This window comes from Eleutherodactylus coqui, chromosome 7 (genome assembly GCF_035609145.1).
Source record: "Eleutherodactylus coqui strain aEleCoq1 chromosome 7, aEleCoq1.hap1, whole genome shotgun sequence".
In the NCBI taxonomy this organism is placed as follows: domain Eukaryota; kingdom Metazoa; phylum Chordata; class Amphibia; order Anura; family Eleutherodactylidae; genus Eleutherodactylus; species Eleutherodactylus coqui.
The window spans coordinates 196,383,197-196,397,070 of NC_089843.1; the positions used below are offsets into that span (position 1 = coordinate 196,383,197).

Consider the following 13,874-nt stretch of genomic DNA (forward strand, 5'->3'; position numbering starts at 1 on the left):
AATTGCAGGTTTGTCGTTCAGTGTAAACGCTCCCTACTCAGCGCATCACATAAAGGTGAAGCATTGAGTGAAATGCCATGATCCGGCAGTGAAGTTTGACCGACTGTTGGTCTGTGTAAAAGGGCCATAAAGTTGGTTAAAATGGATTATCAGCTTAAAGGGGTTGTCCCACCTTGCGAAATGGCTCTATATACTTCTGTATGGCCATTACAAAGCACTTTGTAATATAATGTGTGCTTTGTAAATACGCCATACAGAAGATATATACTTACCTGATCAGGTGCCCCATCCCTATATTTACCTGTCCGTTGTCCTTGGATACGACTATTCCAGCGGTGTCTCTTGATCTTCTAGTCGCGCAAGTGCAGTAGCTCTTGCCGGCCGGTCGGGTCCTTGTGAGCGTGCCTGGTGCAGGTGCATGCGCAGTCCGCTGACTCCATGGCAACGGCTTCACCAGCTGGCTCGCGTTGAATAAGAGTAGCTTTCCCCGACGGACTGTCCTCAGCTGGTGGGTAAGTATGTATGTCACTGGTGTGTGTGTGTGTGTGTGTGTGTGTGTGTGTGTGTGCGCGCCGGTAGAGCTGCGAGTGCTGGGCTCTCATTGGTTTGGTGGGGGGGGGGGGGGGGGTGCATGTGCCAGGCTGTCACTGGTCTTGATGGGGGGGGGGGGGGGGGGTGCAGGTGCTGGGCTGTCATTGGTCTTGGGGAAGGAGGGGTGCGGGTGCCGGGCTGTCACTGGGGTCCTGGGGGGGAGTGTGCAGGTGCGGGGCTGTCACTGGTCTTGGGTGGGTGGGGGTGCCGGGCTGTCACTGGGGTCTGGGGTGGCCGGGCCGTCACTGGTCTTGGGGGGGAGGGGGCTGCCACTGTTCTTGGGGGGGGATATGCAGGTGCCGGGCTGTCACTGGTCTTGGGGGGGTGGGTTTGTGGATGCCAGGCTGTCACCAGTTTGGGAAGGGGGGGGCGGACATCGGTATGTGAAACATTGAATGTTATGTGCCTGAGGCCTGCACAATTCTCAACGGGGTGTCTGAGAGCAAACAAGTTGGTGATGTCATGAGATTCTCGGCCTGTGTAAAAGGGCCATAATATGTATGACTGTCTCCACCCACTAGTTCAGGCGTGACAATTAGAGATGGAGTCTGCAGGGGATAAAACAGGAATTTTGTTGCTGGAAAATAAGTTCATTGGGGTGGGGGGCACAGTAAGACCTTGGGTAGAGCTGCAGACACTAAACAAAGACACTGTAGACACTGATCTAAATCACTTTGTACAAGGAGATGAAACACCGTTTAAGAAATGGAAGTCAGTGGAACCCGTACAGCAAAATAAATTGAACTGTGTAGAAACAACGAAGAAATGATGGACCTGTCTGGAGGGATAACTAGAGTTGGAGAAAGAATAAAAAGTGGATGGGTGCTGTGTACCCCAAATGGGGACATTCAAGAGTAGTACCCAAGGGGTGGGAAAATAAAATGTGCGTGCTGAAAGTGCATTAACACTTGCGAACCAATGGGACTCGAGACATCAACCTTACAGTGTACAGGAATTACTTCTATAGAACCTAGGAGTGTGAACAAAAGACTAAGAGATGGACCCACCGCTAGATAGACCAAGGATGTATGCTGATCAGGTGGTGAAGTGTCTGCTATTCTCAAGAGACAGCAGAAGGAATAACACATTCCCCAGAGAGTGACACCCTAGCCCGTTAACAGGAACACCCTATGTAAAATGACTACAGAAGAGTAACTGAAGGATAACCGTGCCCTGGCTAACAGAAAAGGCTGGATCTACCGTAAGGTGAAAGGAAGAAACATGACAATTACAGAGGATCCACTTGAGCCATGACCTGATTAAGATCCCCCAAGAAAATAGGTTGGTGGGCAGTACACACAGCAATGACTGCTAGGATCTCTGGGAACGGATAGAACTAGTGGGCCAGAGACAATCAGGAGAAAGAGGTCTGATGATGAAGACAGTGGATTCGTGAGGAGGATATGTATCTGTGAGGGCCAGGAGGATCCCATTCCACCTATGTTTATTAAGGGGCAAACAGCAGGACACTCGGAAAGAATATCCCAGAAACTCATTTGAGCAGGATAGATGTCCAATTAGAAGAACTAGTGTCGGAAACTCACGATGTCCAGACTGTTTCTGGATCTGTTCTATCACGTCCAGGTTCTCCACAGTGGAAAATGTGGGTTTAGGGAAAAAAAAAGCTCACTAAATAGGGTGAAAAGCACCCACAGCATGCATGCCACAAGAGGAAACTGAAGTTTGTCGCTAGACAGACTTCATGCTTCATTGTCCTGGTCTAAATTCATTACATGTAAAGCGGAGTGCAAGGAGGACCCGCTATCGTCTGACTTGAGAAACAATGCATCATATATGCCATTCAAGATTCAATGGTAGAACATACAGAAACCAAAACCCTGGAATGGAAGTCCCTGGGTAGGGGTCATTAGAAGGCAGCGTTGGTAATGTGGGCTGGCGTCAACACAAACTGAGTGTCAGGATACAGATTTTTGCCTGCTACAAAAGCCACTTCATGGAAAGAGGCAATCTGATGCTCATAAAAAGCAGAGGGGGCCATTTTTATTTAAAAAAAAACGGTAATACAATTACAACTTCCAGGGGGTCATGTGGCAGACATTGGGAGTGACATGTACTCCTGTAACATACCGAGTATAGATGTGACCCATTATACTGCCCATGTAAGGGTGCTTTCACACCTGCATTAGGGATTCCGCGTTCCTCTTCCGTTTGGAGAGCAGATGCACACCATAACTGAGCAGCTATGCACAGACATGCCTAATGAAGAGTCTACAATTAATGCAATTATTCCTCCTGAGGCCGCCTTCACACGGGCGACAGAATCGCAAGAGATTTGTGCGTTGCGAGACTCCTTATGACTTGCAGCCATGTCTGGTGCCGAATCTAGCAGCAATACACTTACCCCTCTACAAGAGTAATAAGACTGGTAATGCTTGTCGTGGCTGCGTAGTCCTGAGTGAAACAGAGTCCAGCAGGAATACCTTTCCGTGCATGGGAGAGGGCAATTAGGTGGTAAGGCCCAATGTCCACTTGCACACACGGATTCCACAGCGTAATCCTGCAGCAGATACTAGCTATGCCCGCAGACGTTGACAAGAAAAGAGATTTTCTTACTTGTCCGGCTCCTGTGCGGGCTCCTCTGTGCCAGCCGGATCTCCTTTCTTCAGCACGGCGGATGCATCCGGATGCGCTGGCGACGTGTCGAGCACATGGGCAGTGTAATTTTATTTATTTTTTTTAAATCTCCTGCTTTCCCGCGGATCCACGGCATGTCCACAGGGGCAGGTGTGGCTGTGCCGCGGATGGGATGGGTTCCATTGACTTCAATGGAAGCCGACCCGCAGGATCCGCAGAAAAATGGAGCATGCTGAGATTTCTTCCCGCATGTGCGATCCGCACGCCAGGGGAAAAAAAAAATCTGCATGCTCTAAATTGTTTTGCAGATGCTAATGCATACCTATGGGCGTCTAGAGCTGCGGATCTCTCGCGTGGATTTTATCATTAAAATCCGCCCGTGTACATTGGGCCTTGGACTCTCCAATGCCATGCAGACATGACTGATGCTGGGGATGCAAAGTGTTACCATTACTCTAATGTGAACCCGAAGAGAACTTCAGAGTCGCGCCAGCGGCTACATACGCAAATTGTAGTGACCTAGATAGTGACACTTCTCACCAAGACTAATGTGTTAACAGATTAGTCTGTGAGTGTGGCACAACTAAGTTTAGGGGGACGTCGTAGACAGCAGACCCAGGACTACCCCAGGTCAGGAAACCGTTGGGACAGAGAGTGGGGCATGTGAAAGGAGGTTCACTGCCAGGCTGTCTACAGTCCCCACTATAAGGGAAGGGGGACAGATAGCACCCTGGAAGTCAATGATATAGTAGCGGGTTAGTTGACATTTCTTGTCCAGAAGCAAGACTGTGACATGTAGGGAAGCATTAGGGGCAGAGCTGACCTGCTCAGACACATGGCACACCTAGCAAACCGATTTAGGTCAATGTTTGCAGGAGGGGTATTGCTACTAGGAGGGACTCTTTCTTTGCTTAGTGTCCGCCTATTAGTGGCAGCAACTATACCCTAGTCTTGCTGTGTCCTCCAATGACACGGATGAGAAAACTGGCTTAAAATTTTATATGCAATTCATGTAAAAGCCAGAGGTTCTGCTACTTCTGTACAGATGCATGATGGCTCACACTGGGCTCAAAATGGTATTCAGCCTACTTTTTTTTAAGTTCCATCATGGGAATCTGTCTGACTGAGACAAACAGCACTCAATGGCCACTATTGAGTATAATGGACTCCACCCAACTTCCACAATACTATCTTTCCCAGACAAAATAGTGCAGCCATTTCAGGAGATGCTGAGTAAGCACAATTTCATTAATTCTGTCTCATCACTTACCTAGCATCTCTGATAAGAAGAGAAGATGCTGCATTGTCAGAAGCGGCCAGCTCAACTCAGCGCAGATCCAGTGGAGCGGAGATAGAAGCAAGACTGAGCATGCATATCCACCTTGGAACATTTAGGGCGGTTTTACACACAGTGTAAACGCTGCAGATATTCTTCAGCATTAACAGTACAAACCATATGGAGATTTCTAATATTTGCACCTGGGAGTAGAAAGTTTCCGCATTGTTTATAAAAGATAACACCACCCACACACACACGCACTCTAAATCCACAGCGTGCCTACTTACAAGGGTTAAAATCCATAGCAGAGTCACATCAAACCCCAACCCGATTCCAACCCATTTTAGTGTGGATTTGGCCATTGCAGATTTCCACTGTATTTGCTGTGGGTTTTCTGCTGCAGAAAAATACGCTGCCTGTGAAGCCACCCTTAGGGTTCATTTCACCGAGTCTTACACATGCATGATATGTGATGAATGGGGTGAATGAAAGTACATTGATTTTTATTGATTCATTCACACTTGCAGTATGCACACAAAAGAGAAAGCAGTATCCTCTATTTTACGTGCTTACAGCCCTATTCTCTGTATGTACAACTTCTAAAAAGGATTTGCGCCAGGTTGCACTCCATCCTAGCTGCAGAATCTGATCACAATCCCTTCTTCTGAACCGCAGGCATTTGGCATCTGTGGAGTTGGCGGTAGTCTGAGGATTGTCCATTAGGAGTATATAATGTTGTGTGTTCACAACTGACCTCGGTGAGTAGAATAGGATTCTTCATTGTATTATTTATCTGGAGACACTTTACCTTTAGCACCTGTTCCCTCTTTTATATTCAGGCCACCCAAATAGCTGTCTTACCAATCTGGTCAAAGAGAGCCTAGTTTTCCCTGCTCTTATGGATGAGTCAAGGAGCATATAGCGGCTTCTGCTCACACCAGACCTGGCGTTTCAGAGCTGCTAGATGTCAAGGAGTCTGATAGACTGGAAACAGACAGGCACTAGTAAAAAAAAAAATAAAATAAATAATAGTCTTAGAGGATGGCATAGTCTCCACCTTGTTGGCTACTTGAGGAATAGCAACAAATAAAGCCTATGCCCATATAGTGGCCGCCTTCAGGAGGTGGTATGAACAAGGAAGTGCCCTTTGTCCTGAGTCATGGAAGAGGTCAGGTAAGACCACGCATCCTTAATAGCAGTCTTACCAATCTGGCCAAGGAGCGTGTGATTGCGCCTGTTCCAAGAGGATGTGCCAGGGAATCTTAGGTGGCTCAGATCAGATCTGGCAATTCAGAACAGTCAGCCATGTGAGAACCTGCAAGTATTTGGTCTGACAACATGGAAATTGACAGTCTCTTACCAAAGAGCATAGGTTTATAAGAGTAAGAAATCGCAAACCGGATGCCGATTGAGGAACAGCAACAAATAAAGCCCACTACTGTATATTAGGCGGTGTAAAGAAGTAGTACCAAAGGTCTCAAACATTCTGGTGGAGGTCAGTCAAGACCAAGCCTATTTAATTGCAGTTATAGTAGTCTCACCCGTTGGCCACCTAACGAACGGCAACAAATAGAGCCCTGTATAGGTGTGGTATGAACAAGGGAGGATAATAGCAGAGGAACCATCTTTAGGATATACATTTCGATTCCAACACAATGAATTTGAGAAAGGGCTAAGCCTAACCAGTAAAAGTCCGGGTCCACACACTCAGCCTTCCGTTGCAAGTTTCTAGCTAAAGACCTTCTGATAAAAGTTGTTCTTAGGGACTCTTCAGAAACTGCATTTCCCTGGTGTCAACAGTTTCCAAAATAGTCTTAGAAAGGAGTATGCTTTATGGGAGGCAGAATGGTTATTGCGGTCAACAAAGGTGGCTAGCCTTGTGGCAATTACATCAAAAAGATCATCGAGCTTTCATTGTTCGGAGAACTTTATCTACCCTTCCCGGAGAATAAAGTGATGGAGGACTCGGCCTTGATTCAGGTCCAAATGTCTACTTTTCACTAATAAAGAGATATGATACTGCAGAGTCTTACATCAGAGCAGCAAAAGCACTTAGAGACACTAAATGTGGGGCAGTTTCTGAGAATCTACATATTCCAAAAAGAGCTTTCTAGGTGACGGAGTGACCCTACTATTTAATACAAAAGCGAAGGTTGGTCTTTCCCCAGAAGTGGTCAGTGTTCACACTACCAAAGCCACAGCAATATTCTTCTTCCAGCTGAGAGTTTGTTGAGTGGCATCAAAACAGGATAAACGTCTCGATAGGAGAGGACTCTTCCAGCGGTGGTTCAATTTTGATTTTTAGCATTTCTTACGCTTAAGGGGTCGTGCAACATACTATGTATATGCTGCTGTGCAGAATGGCCATGAAGGTGGCTGATACTGTTAACACACCCACTGAACAACCCCTTTAAGCTTTCCCACTGTTTTTGACACAGAAGGAATACTGTCTTATTTAATTTCCACAACTAACAAATAGCGGTCCAGCGAGATTAAGAAGTCAAGTAGATTTTGATTTTCAACATCCAAAGCGGAAAAAAAAATTAGCCCTATCCATACAGTCTCCATGTTACTGGCAGCATTAGGACAACTCAAGCAGTTGTGCAGTCTAAGGAACCCAACGTAAAAGGCATGAGGGGAATAGTATGTAGTCATCTGCAGTCAGATTTGTGTTGTCAAAATCACATTACAAATATACAGTAATCCTAAAAAAAAAAACGGCCTGTTTGGATCATCTTGCCCACATATGAGGAATTCTCTACGCAAGGAAAAAGGAACAAAGATGGAATTAATCAAATTTCCTAGAACTGAAAGTAACGAGACTCGTCAAGCCCTTCCTACTTCTCCATTTAGTGCAGACACCGCCGTACACACAGATTATACAACAAGCACATTCCTCACTTGGAAATGGTTATATTTGAAATAGGACAATGATCACCTGCATTGCAGAACATTTCTAGTTAGAGGTTTATAAAATGGCATCATATATATGCGGACATGAACTACAACTGGGATATTCACATCAGCTGTATACTACATTACAATGGGGAAAAAAAGCTCACAAAAACAAAAAGAGCTAAAAAAAAAAAATTCTAAAAACAAACAGTCTCTTTCCACCAGATCATATGATTTTTCCCATTATGGTTTCCAAAGTTTTAGAAGGCCATCTTCACTGTAGGTGGCAATCAAATTCTGGTGAGGATGATGCGCGATTCCAATCACGTCTTTCTCGTGCACCTAGATAAGAACAACATTATTAGGTCAGGAAAATGTAAGTTAATGTCAAAATATACTTCAGAGCAGCGCTCTCCAACCTCTTGTACCCTGTGAGACACTCTCAACTTGGAGTGATGGTCAGGAGCCACACTTAACTCAAGGTGAAAGACATCATCACTCCGGTGATTTAAAAAAAAATAATTCATCAGTCATGTGATCTCAATTCTGCCCAGCTCTGATCCGCTTGGGGTTATGCAGTGCGGTGGAGTCAGTAAGCCAAGCCTGCTTTGTATGACTCCTGTTTTTAGAGTGATGCATTTACTGTATTAAACCGGTGACATCTGGCTTTTCATCACCATTATGATAAATTAATCAACCTATTTAGATAAAATATATTTATTGGAATACAAACCGTTACCAATCTGTAAATATGCGATACACGATGAGTTTAGCAAAACATATGACATTTGTGCCCTCCCTGAATTAATGCTCAGAAATAGTATTGCCCCCATCAGATCCTCCTACATGGAGGACCTCAAATCTGATTATTTGAAGACTAGAGAACAGCCGCTCTCCACTAACTTGTGTTGGTGGCCAAGCAGTAACCACCAGAACAACTCCGGGGTATAAAGGAATCGCTTCATGCAGTCAGCTTTGATGAATGGTCGAATCGTTCTAATTCTTTGAGCGCTTGTGACAAATTTGATGATAATCAATCAGTTTGTTGTCTATGGGAAGGTAATCTTTTCTCTGCAGCGACGCTTTGCCTGGGCTACGGGGTCCAAATATTTTTCAAAATCATCTGTTGATGAGGCTGAAGATATGGTGGCGCTAGCGGGACTAGATTCCTCTGGTTCTTGGCATTCCTGCAGCCCACACATCCTATCTGCTCCCTTTCCGGTTAGGAAGGCGTTGATCACCCAACAGAATACGATGTCTTGATTCCGCATAAATGGCTGCCAGAAGAATATTCTAATAGCACGGCCTCCCATTTCTTTGAAGCAACAAAATGCCATCTGCAATTAAAGCTCTTCTTTGGGACAGGAACAACAGCAGGTTCTTCCACTTCTTTAAGGAAGTCCTCAGGTTGTCATTTCCTGTCACTGTAACTACAAGGAGGTGTTGGTACTTGAGGCATGCTGTGCCATCCACTCTACGACCTGTGCTGCGGATGTAACGCACGGGGAGAACTACTTCTAAGAAATGGCAGCGGCGTGCCTCGTCTCCTGCAGAAAGTGGAGCTGCTTGAGGGGTCAACCTGGCCTGTCTTCTACCACCTCCACCCCTGACCCATGTATCCCCTGCCACTTGCTTTCTTCATCTTCTGTCACGATGGTTGGACCCGATGATCCTAGAGGTCCCTTCCAACTCTACCATTCTATGATTTTCATTTGTTTTTTATGTTTTTCTTGTTTCCTTTTTAGTGTAGTTTTACGTAACGTGTTAGCTAACTTTGTAGTTTGCAGAAAACCGCTGTTAGTTATACTTCATAATGGCCAGACTGCCGACTTTGAACGTTGTTTGAGGCCGCTGACATGCATTGTGCGCGTTTGCAGTTTTTTTTTTTGTTAATATAAAACGGAAAACTAAACCCTGCTAACTAAATAAGCCACAATCCGTGGGCGGCCCGATACGAGAACAGAAGGTCACAGAAGGCGCCCTGTTTGCAGCATAATTGAATTTCCCAAAACACAACTACCAGCTGCGTACGGTCTACAATTCATTCGTAGTGGCCGGACTGGCGATTATGAACGACATCTGGGACCACAAACTGAGATCTGCAGTATTCCCCATGCCAAAGCATTGTTTGTCTGTCTGCTTTGCTGCTATACACAGCGACATCACCAGAAATATCCCCTCCCCCAATGTACAGACCACATTTTGTATAAGCGTATACATGTGATGCAGCTTCTTTCTCTGCTCCCTGCAATAGACCCGTATTTAGGTTCCCTGCTGGTATAGAACCTTCCACACCACTAACAATATATCCTCCGTAGAATCTGTCCCCAACAACAGACCCCGTGTTATATAGACATATAAATGTGATGCAGCTTCTCTTCTGTGCTCAACTGTAAAATGGCCACTACTTACACAGTGCCTCTGTTGTATATGGTCAGGTCATGTGATGCAGGCATCCAATGAAACTGCTGCCCATATGCAAGATAGTTAGTGACATCAGCAATGGGTCCTAGCTCCTGAATCGATGCACGCTGACCTCTGCAGCAGATAGTATGGGAAATTCAATTTTCCAGCGATTTTCGCCAAAAAACGGCTCAGACTTACCGGATTCGATCAAGCCAAGCAACACTAATCACAAATAACATCTCCTTATAAAGTATACAATATACAAAGTATAAGTATTGGTTTGAACCCCTGCACTCAGTGCATTTACTGCTAAGCCCACTTGTGCCAGCAAGCACATGCCATGTTGTGCCATCTCTAGTGCCGCGCAGATCGACGGAAGAGGGTATCTGTTTAAAGGGGCTGGTCTGAATTTATCTAGGAGTATGATCTGGGGTTTGATGCCTTCCCTGCCCCATAATTTCTATTTATGTGTGAAATTACTGTTTGTACACCCTCTTAGAAACCTCCTGTGGGGGCAACATATTACAGCAGAGAAGGGAGTACCCTAATCTGACTGCAGGACAGAGACAGAAAAGGTCTTTCAATTACACTTATGGCAGGCTTCGAGGTGTTGCACTCTAATTACGGGCGGGCGCTGGAGGAGGGTGGCGGCAGCAGGCAGGTGGGCACACAGCTCAGGGACACACTTTCCTCTCCAGCTAGAATTACCTTTACATACAAGATGCGTCTCCACCCTTCACCCCCAAGGTTGTGTGTAGGGACTTGCACCAAGCTTAATACAATTAGCCAACGAGCCAACAATGATTTTCATGCTGGCATGAAATGACAGATGAGCAATAATTTGTTCGCTTACTGCTCATCATTCGCCATGTCTACACTGAACGATCCAGCGATTTTTGGAAAATAGTTCCCCGTGCAAGCACCTTAACACATTCTTCGTGTTTAAATCAGCGCTCGGTGTCAGACGTTCAGATAAACAGACAAGGGTGACTTGGATGTCCGCAATCTCCATACTTGACAGTAAAGGAATATCATGACCATCTTTACTTACAGTCAGAGTTCTCTCTAGTTTGCCGGTGACGGTACTGAAACAGTAGAGCACGAAATCCTCTCCAACGCAGTAGATCCACTCCCCTCTCGGCGATAACGTGCAGCACACAAAGTCACCACCTTCTCGCTTACCGGAGCTGAAGCTTCTTACAATCTGGACAGCAAGTCAGTAATAAAATACACATTATAATATATGCAAGACAGCTCACTCTGCCCAGAGCCAAGATCCTACTCGATTCTAGGCTTTTTTCCTCATACTTTGACTTAAAAGGAACTCCCCAATCATACAAGAACCCGTGTGCCGGCACTTTGGCTCTCCTTACCTGTCCTTGCATGTTCATAATGACGACGGTGTTTGATCGGTTACACACAACAAAGTGCTCCGGATTCTTGGGCAACAGGTTAACACTGTTCACTGTGATGTCCGTTCCTGCGGTGCTGCCGAGGGACTTAAAGGTGTTGGCGCATTCTGTGGTCTTTACATTCCAAACCTTAATTGACAGAACGGACAAGCAATGAAACCCTCAAGTGTAATACAAAGGTATAAAAAAAAACACTCCGGCATCAGCAGACACGACTTGTACCTGTAGTATGTATATAAACGCACATACGTATACGTTTCTTTAAAAGGTTGTGAATAGACCTCATTGACATTCATAGTCTATTAACAATCCAGAAGTGGCATTAGAATATCTCTTATTATGCAACCTTTTAAAGAAACGTATACATGTGTGTGTTAATAAACATACTACAGATGCAACTACAGCTGTGTTAACTACGGCTGGGCTCACACGACCGGATCGGATTCTGCATGCAGGAGCCCTGTAACGGATTCCGGCTGTGAGCCCGGCCACAGACTCTGTGTACGGCACTAACCTGTATTGCGTATGACCGTGGAGTCCCGCAGACAATCATGAGCAGTATAGGTTTTTTTGTTTGCTTTTCTGTGATGGGGGTACCCACAGACTATACGGAATGTTAATTGCGTATGGGCTGCAGGTTGGACGGCCTCCATTGACATCAATAGACGCGGTGTTGTGCATGTGCCGTCTGCACAGATTCTGCGGCAAAATAGAGCATGTTGCGATTTTTCTTCTGCTCTCTGAATACGCAATTAGTATCCGTGTGTGTGAACGAAAAATCAAAAATGCATGCCTTTTAATGCCCGCGTTTTACCGTGGATCGTCCAGGTGGACGGCGAATGTGGAATCCGTAATACTGATCGGTGCGTGTGAGCCCTGCTCTTATGTTTTTCTCCACCTTATTACACTTGAGTAATTAGTATTACAAATATATAATTGTGATATTTATTAAACTACCAGACTGAATAAAGCAGGGAAATCCATATCCTTTCCATGTGTTAGTACAATACCTTCACAGTGCCGTCAGAAGATGCACTTATAATGTAGTGACCATCCTGTGTAAAAGTCGCCTCATTCACGAATGACGAGTGTCCTCGGAATTCCTTTAGGGTTTTACCAGATTTCAATCCATGGATTCTTAATTTAAAAAAAAATAAACACGTATAAATTACCATTAAATGAATACAACAGGGCCGAACGGTTGTCAGAGTCGTTTCATTATTGCTTTACATCAGCAGCCAATGGTATAATCCGATACAGTAATCTACACTCACCGGCTCCACACCCCGCAGCCGGTTTTACTTACATGCTGCAATGGTCCATATACACATATGTGCTGCAATGAATCACTGTACAGCGCTGAGGTGTGCGGCTGCTTGCAGCAGTCATGTGTGTATATGGAATGTCACCACTGCAATATGTAAACAGCATATAAGGTTAAGGGGTTAATTCTAAGAAAGCCACTGCAGTGGGAATGGAGACATTTACTTCCTGCAAAACACCAGCTCCACACGAGTGCACCAGCCCAGCAAACTGCAGATCGGTGGGGGTCTAGGTCAACAAACCACCGATCTACTGTTGATGACCTATCCACAGCCCAGGTCGTTAATAGTTAAAAGCTAGACAACCCCCAAAATTCATTTTCATGGACATGTACAGGGCTGTGGCCATCCGGATGCAGCGACCGTGTTCACTGACCCAGATGCAGAAGAGTAGCAGTGACAGTGAATGCCCCAGCCAATAGCCCGGGGACCGAGAGAACTATATTCCTTGCTAATTCATCAGTCATTCAACAGGGGGGATAGCTGCCCCAACCTTCAGCTTGCTGGTGCCCACAAATGTACACTGCCCGGCAGGCCTAACACTACGATGGGGCTGCCTTTCTGTGTAATTCGTGTTTTTCCCCATCTCTTCTAAATAAATACACAAAATAACCTCAACCATGGATGTAGGGATACAAACAGGCGCAGTCCTCAAGGAGTTAGAAACTCATGTCAAATAAAGTTGAAAGACACATTTTTCCATTTTTTTCTGTTGTGTTTTACATAAACTTTAATGGTTCGGGGACAAATTGGTAATAGAACAATAGTTTTAACCCACTAAAGATCAAATGTACAGCGCTCGGTCCTGGGCTTTAATACCAGCCGATAGAAAAAATACGGCTTGGGATTAAAGCTCCTGCACCTAGCAGAGCCTGGAGGAGAAGGCAGCACATGGTTTTCATGGTTTCTGTCATCTCTCTGGCGGGCTAAATAGTGCTCAACGAGAGCAATGCAGTGATGACGACCAGGTGAGTGACCCCACAGAAGTCTGATATAACGTCATGAGGGACAGAGATGTTAAAAAAGAAGTTACAAAATAAATTTAAAAAGTTACAGAATAGAAATATATATATAAAAAAATAAATGACCCACCGCTGACGTCAACCTAAACTGCCGCCATATGCCCTCTGTAATACGAGCTCATACAAATTATACATCAAATGTTCAAAACAATCTATGGAACCCATTCCTGTACTTTATTTTAGTGTAAACATACTCATTTTAAAAATAAAACTATAAATGGAAATAAAGGAGAGAAAAAATTCAGCGAAAAAAAAAAAAAAATCTATATAAAAATAAGTGACGGGGGGGGGGGGGGGGGGGGGGGGGGAACAAAAGCACCACAACAAAAAAACACTTCAAAACATTATTTTG

The 13,874-nt window shown here is 45.0% G+C and overlaps 1 protein-coding gene across 1 annotated transcript in view; it reads right to left on the reverse strand.

Moving 5' to 3' along the window:
- Window positions 1-7,362: 7,362 nt before the first annotated feature.
- SMU1 (SMU1 DNA replication regulator and spliceosomal factor) overlaps window positions 7,363-13,874 on the reverse strand; it is a 16,289-nt gene continuing 9,777 nt past the window's right edge. Inside the window, exons 9-12 of the mRNA XM_066574224.1 lie at window positions 12,189-12,315; window positions 11,140-11,307; window positions 10,818-10,970; window positions 7,363-7,702 (exon numbers count right to left, since the gene is read on the reverse strand). Coding sequence (XP_066430321.1) covers window positions 7,604-7,702; window positions 10,818-10,970; window positions 11,140-11,307; window positions 12,189-12,315 — 547 coding nt within the window. The 3' untranslated portion in view covers window positions 7,363-7,603. The remainder of the gene's footprint in view (window positions 7,703-10,817; window positions 10,971-11,139; window positions 11,308-12,188; window positions 12,316-13,874) is intronic.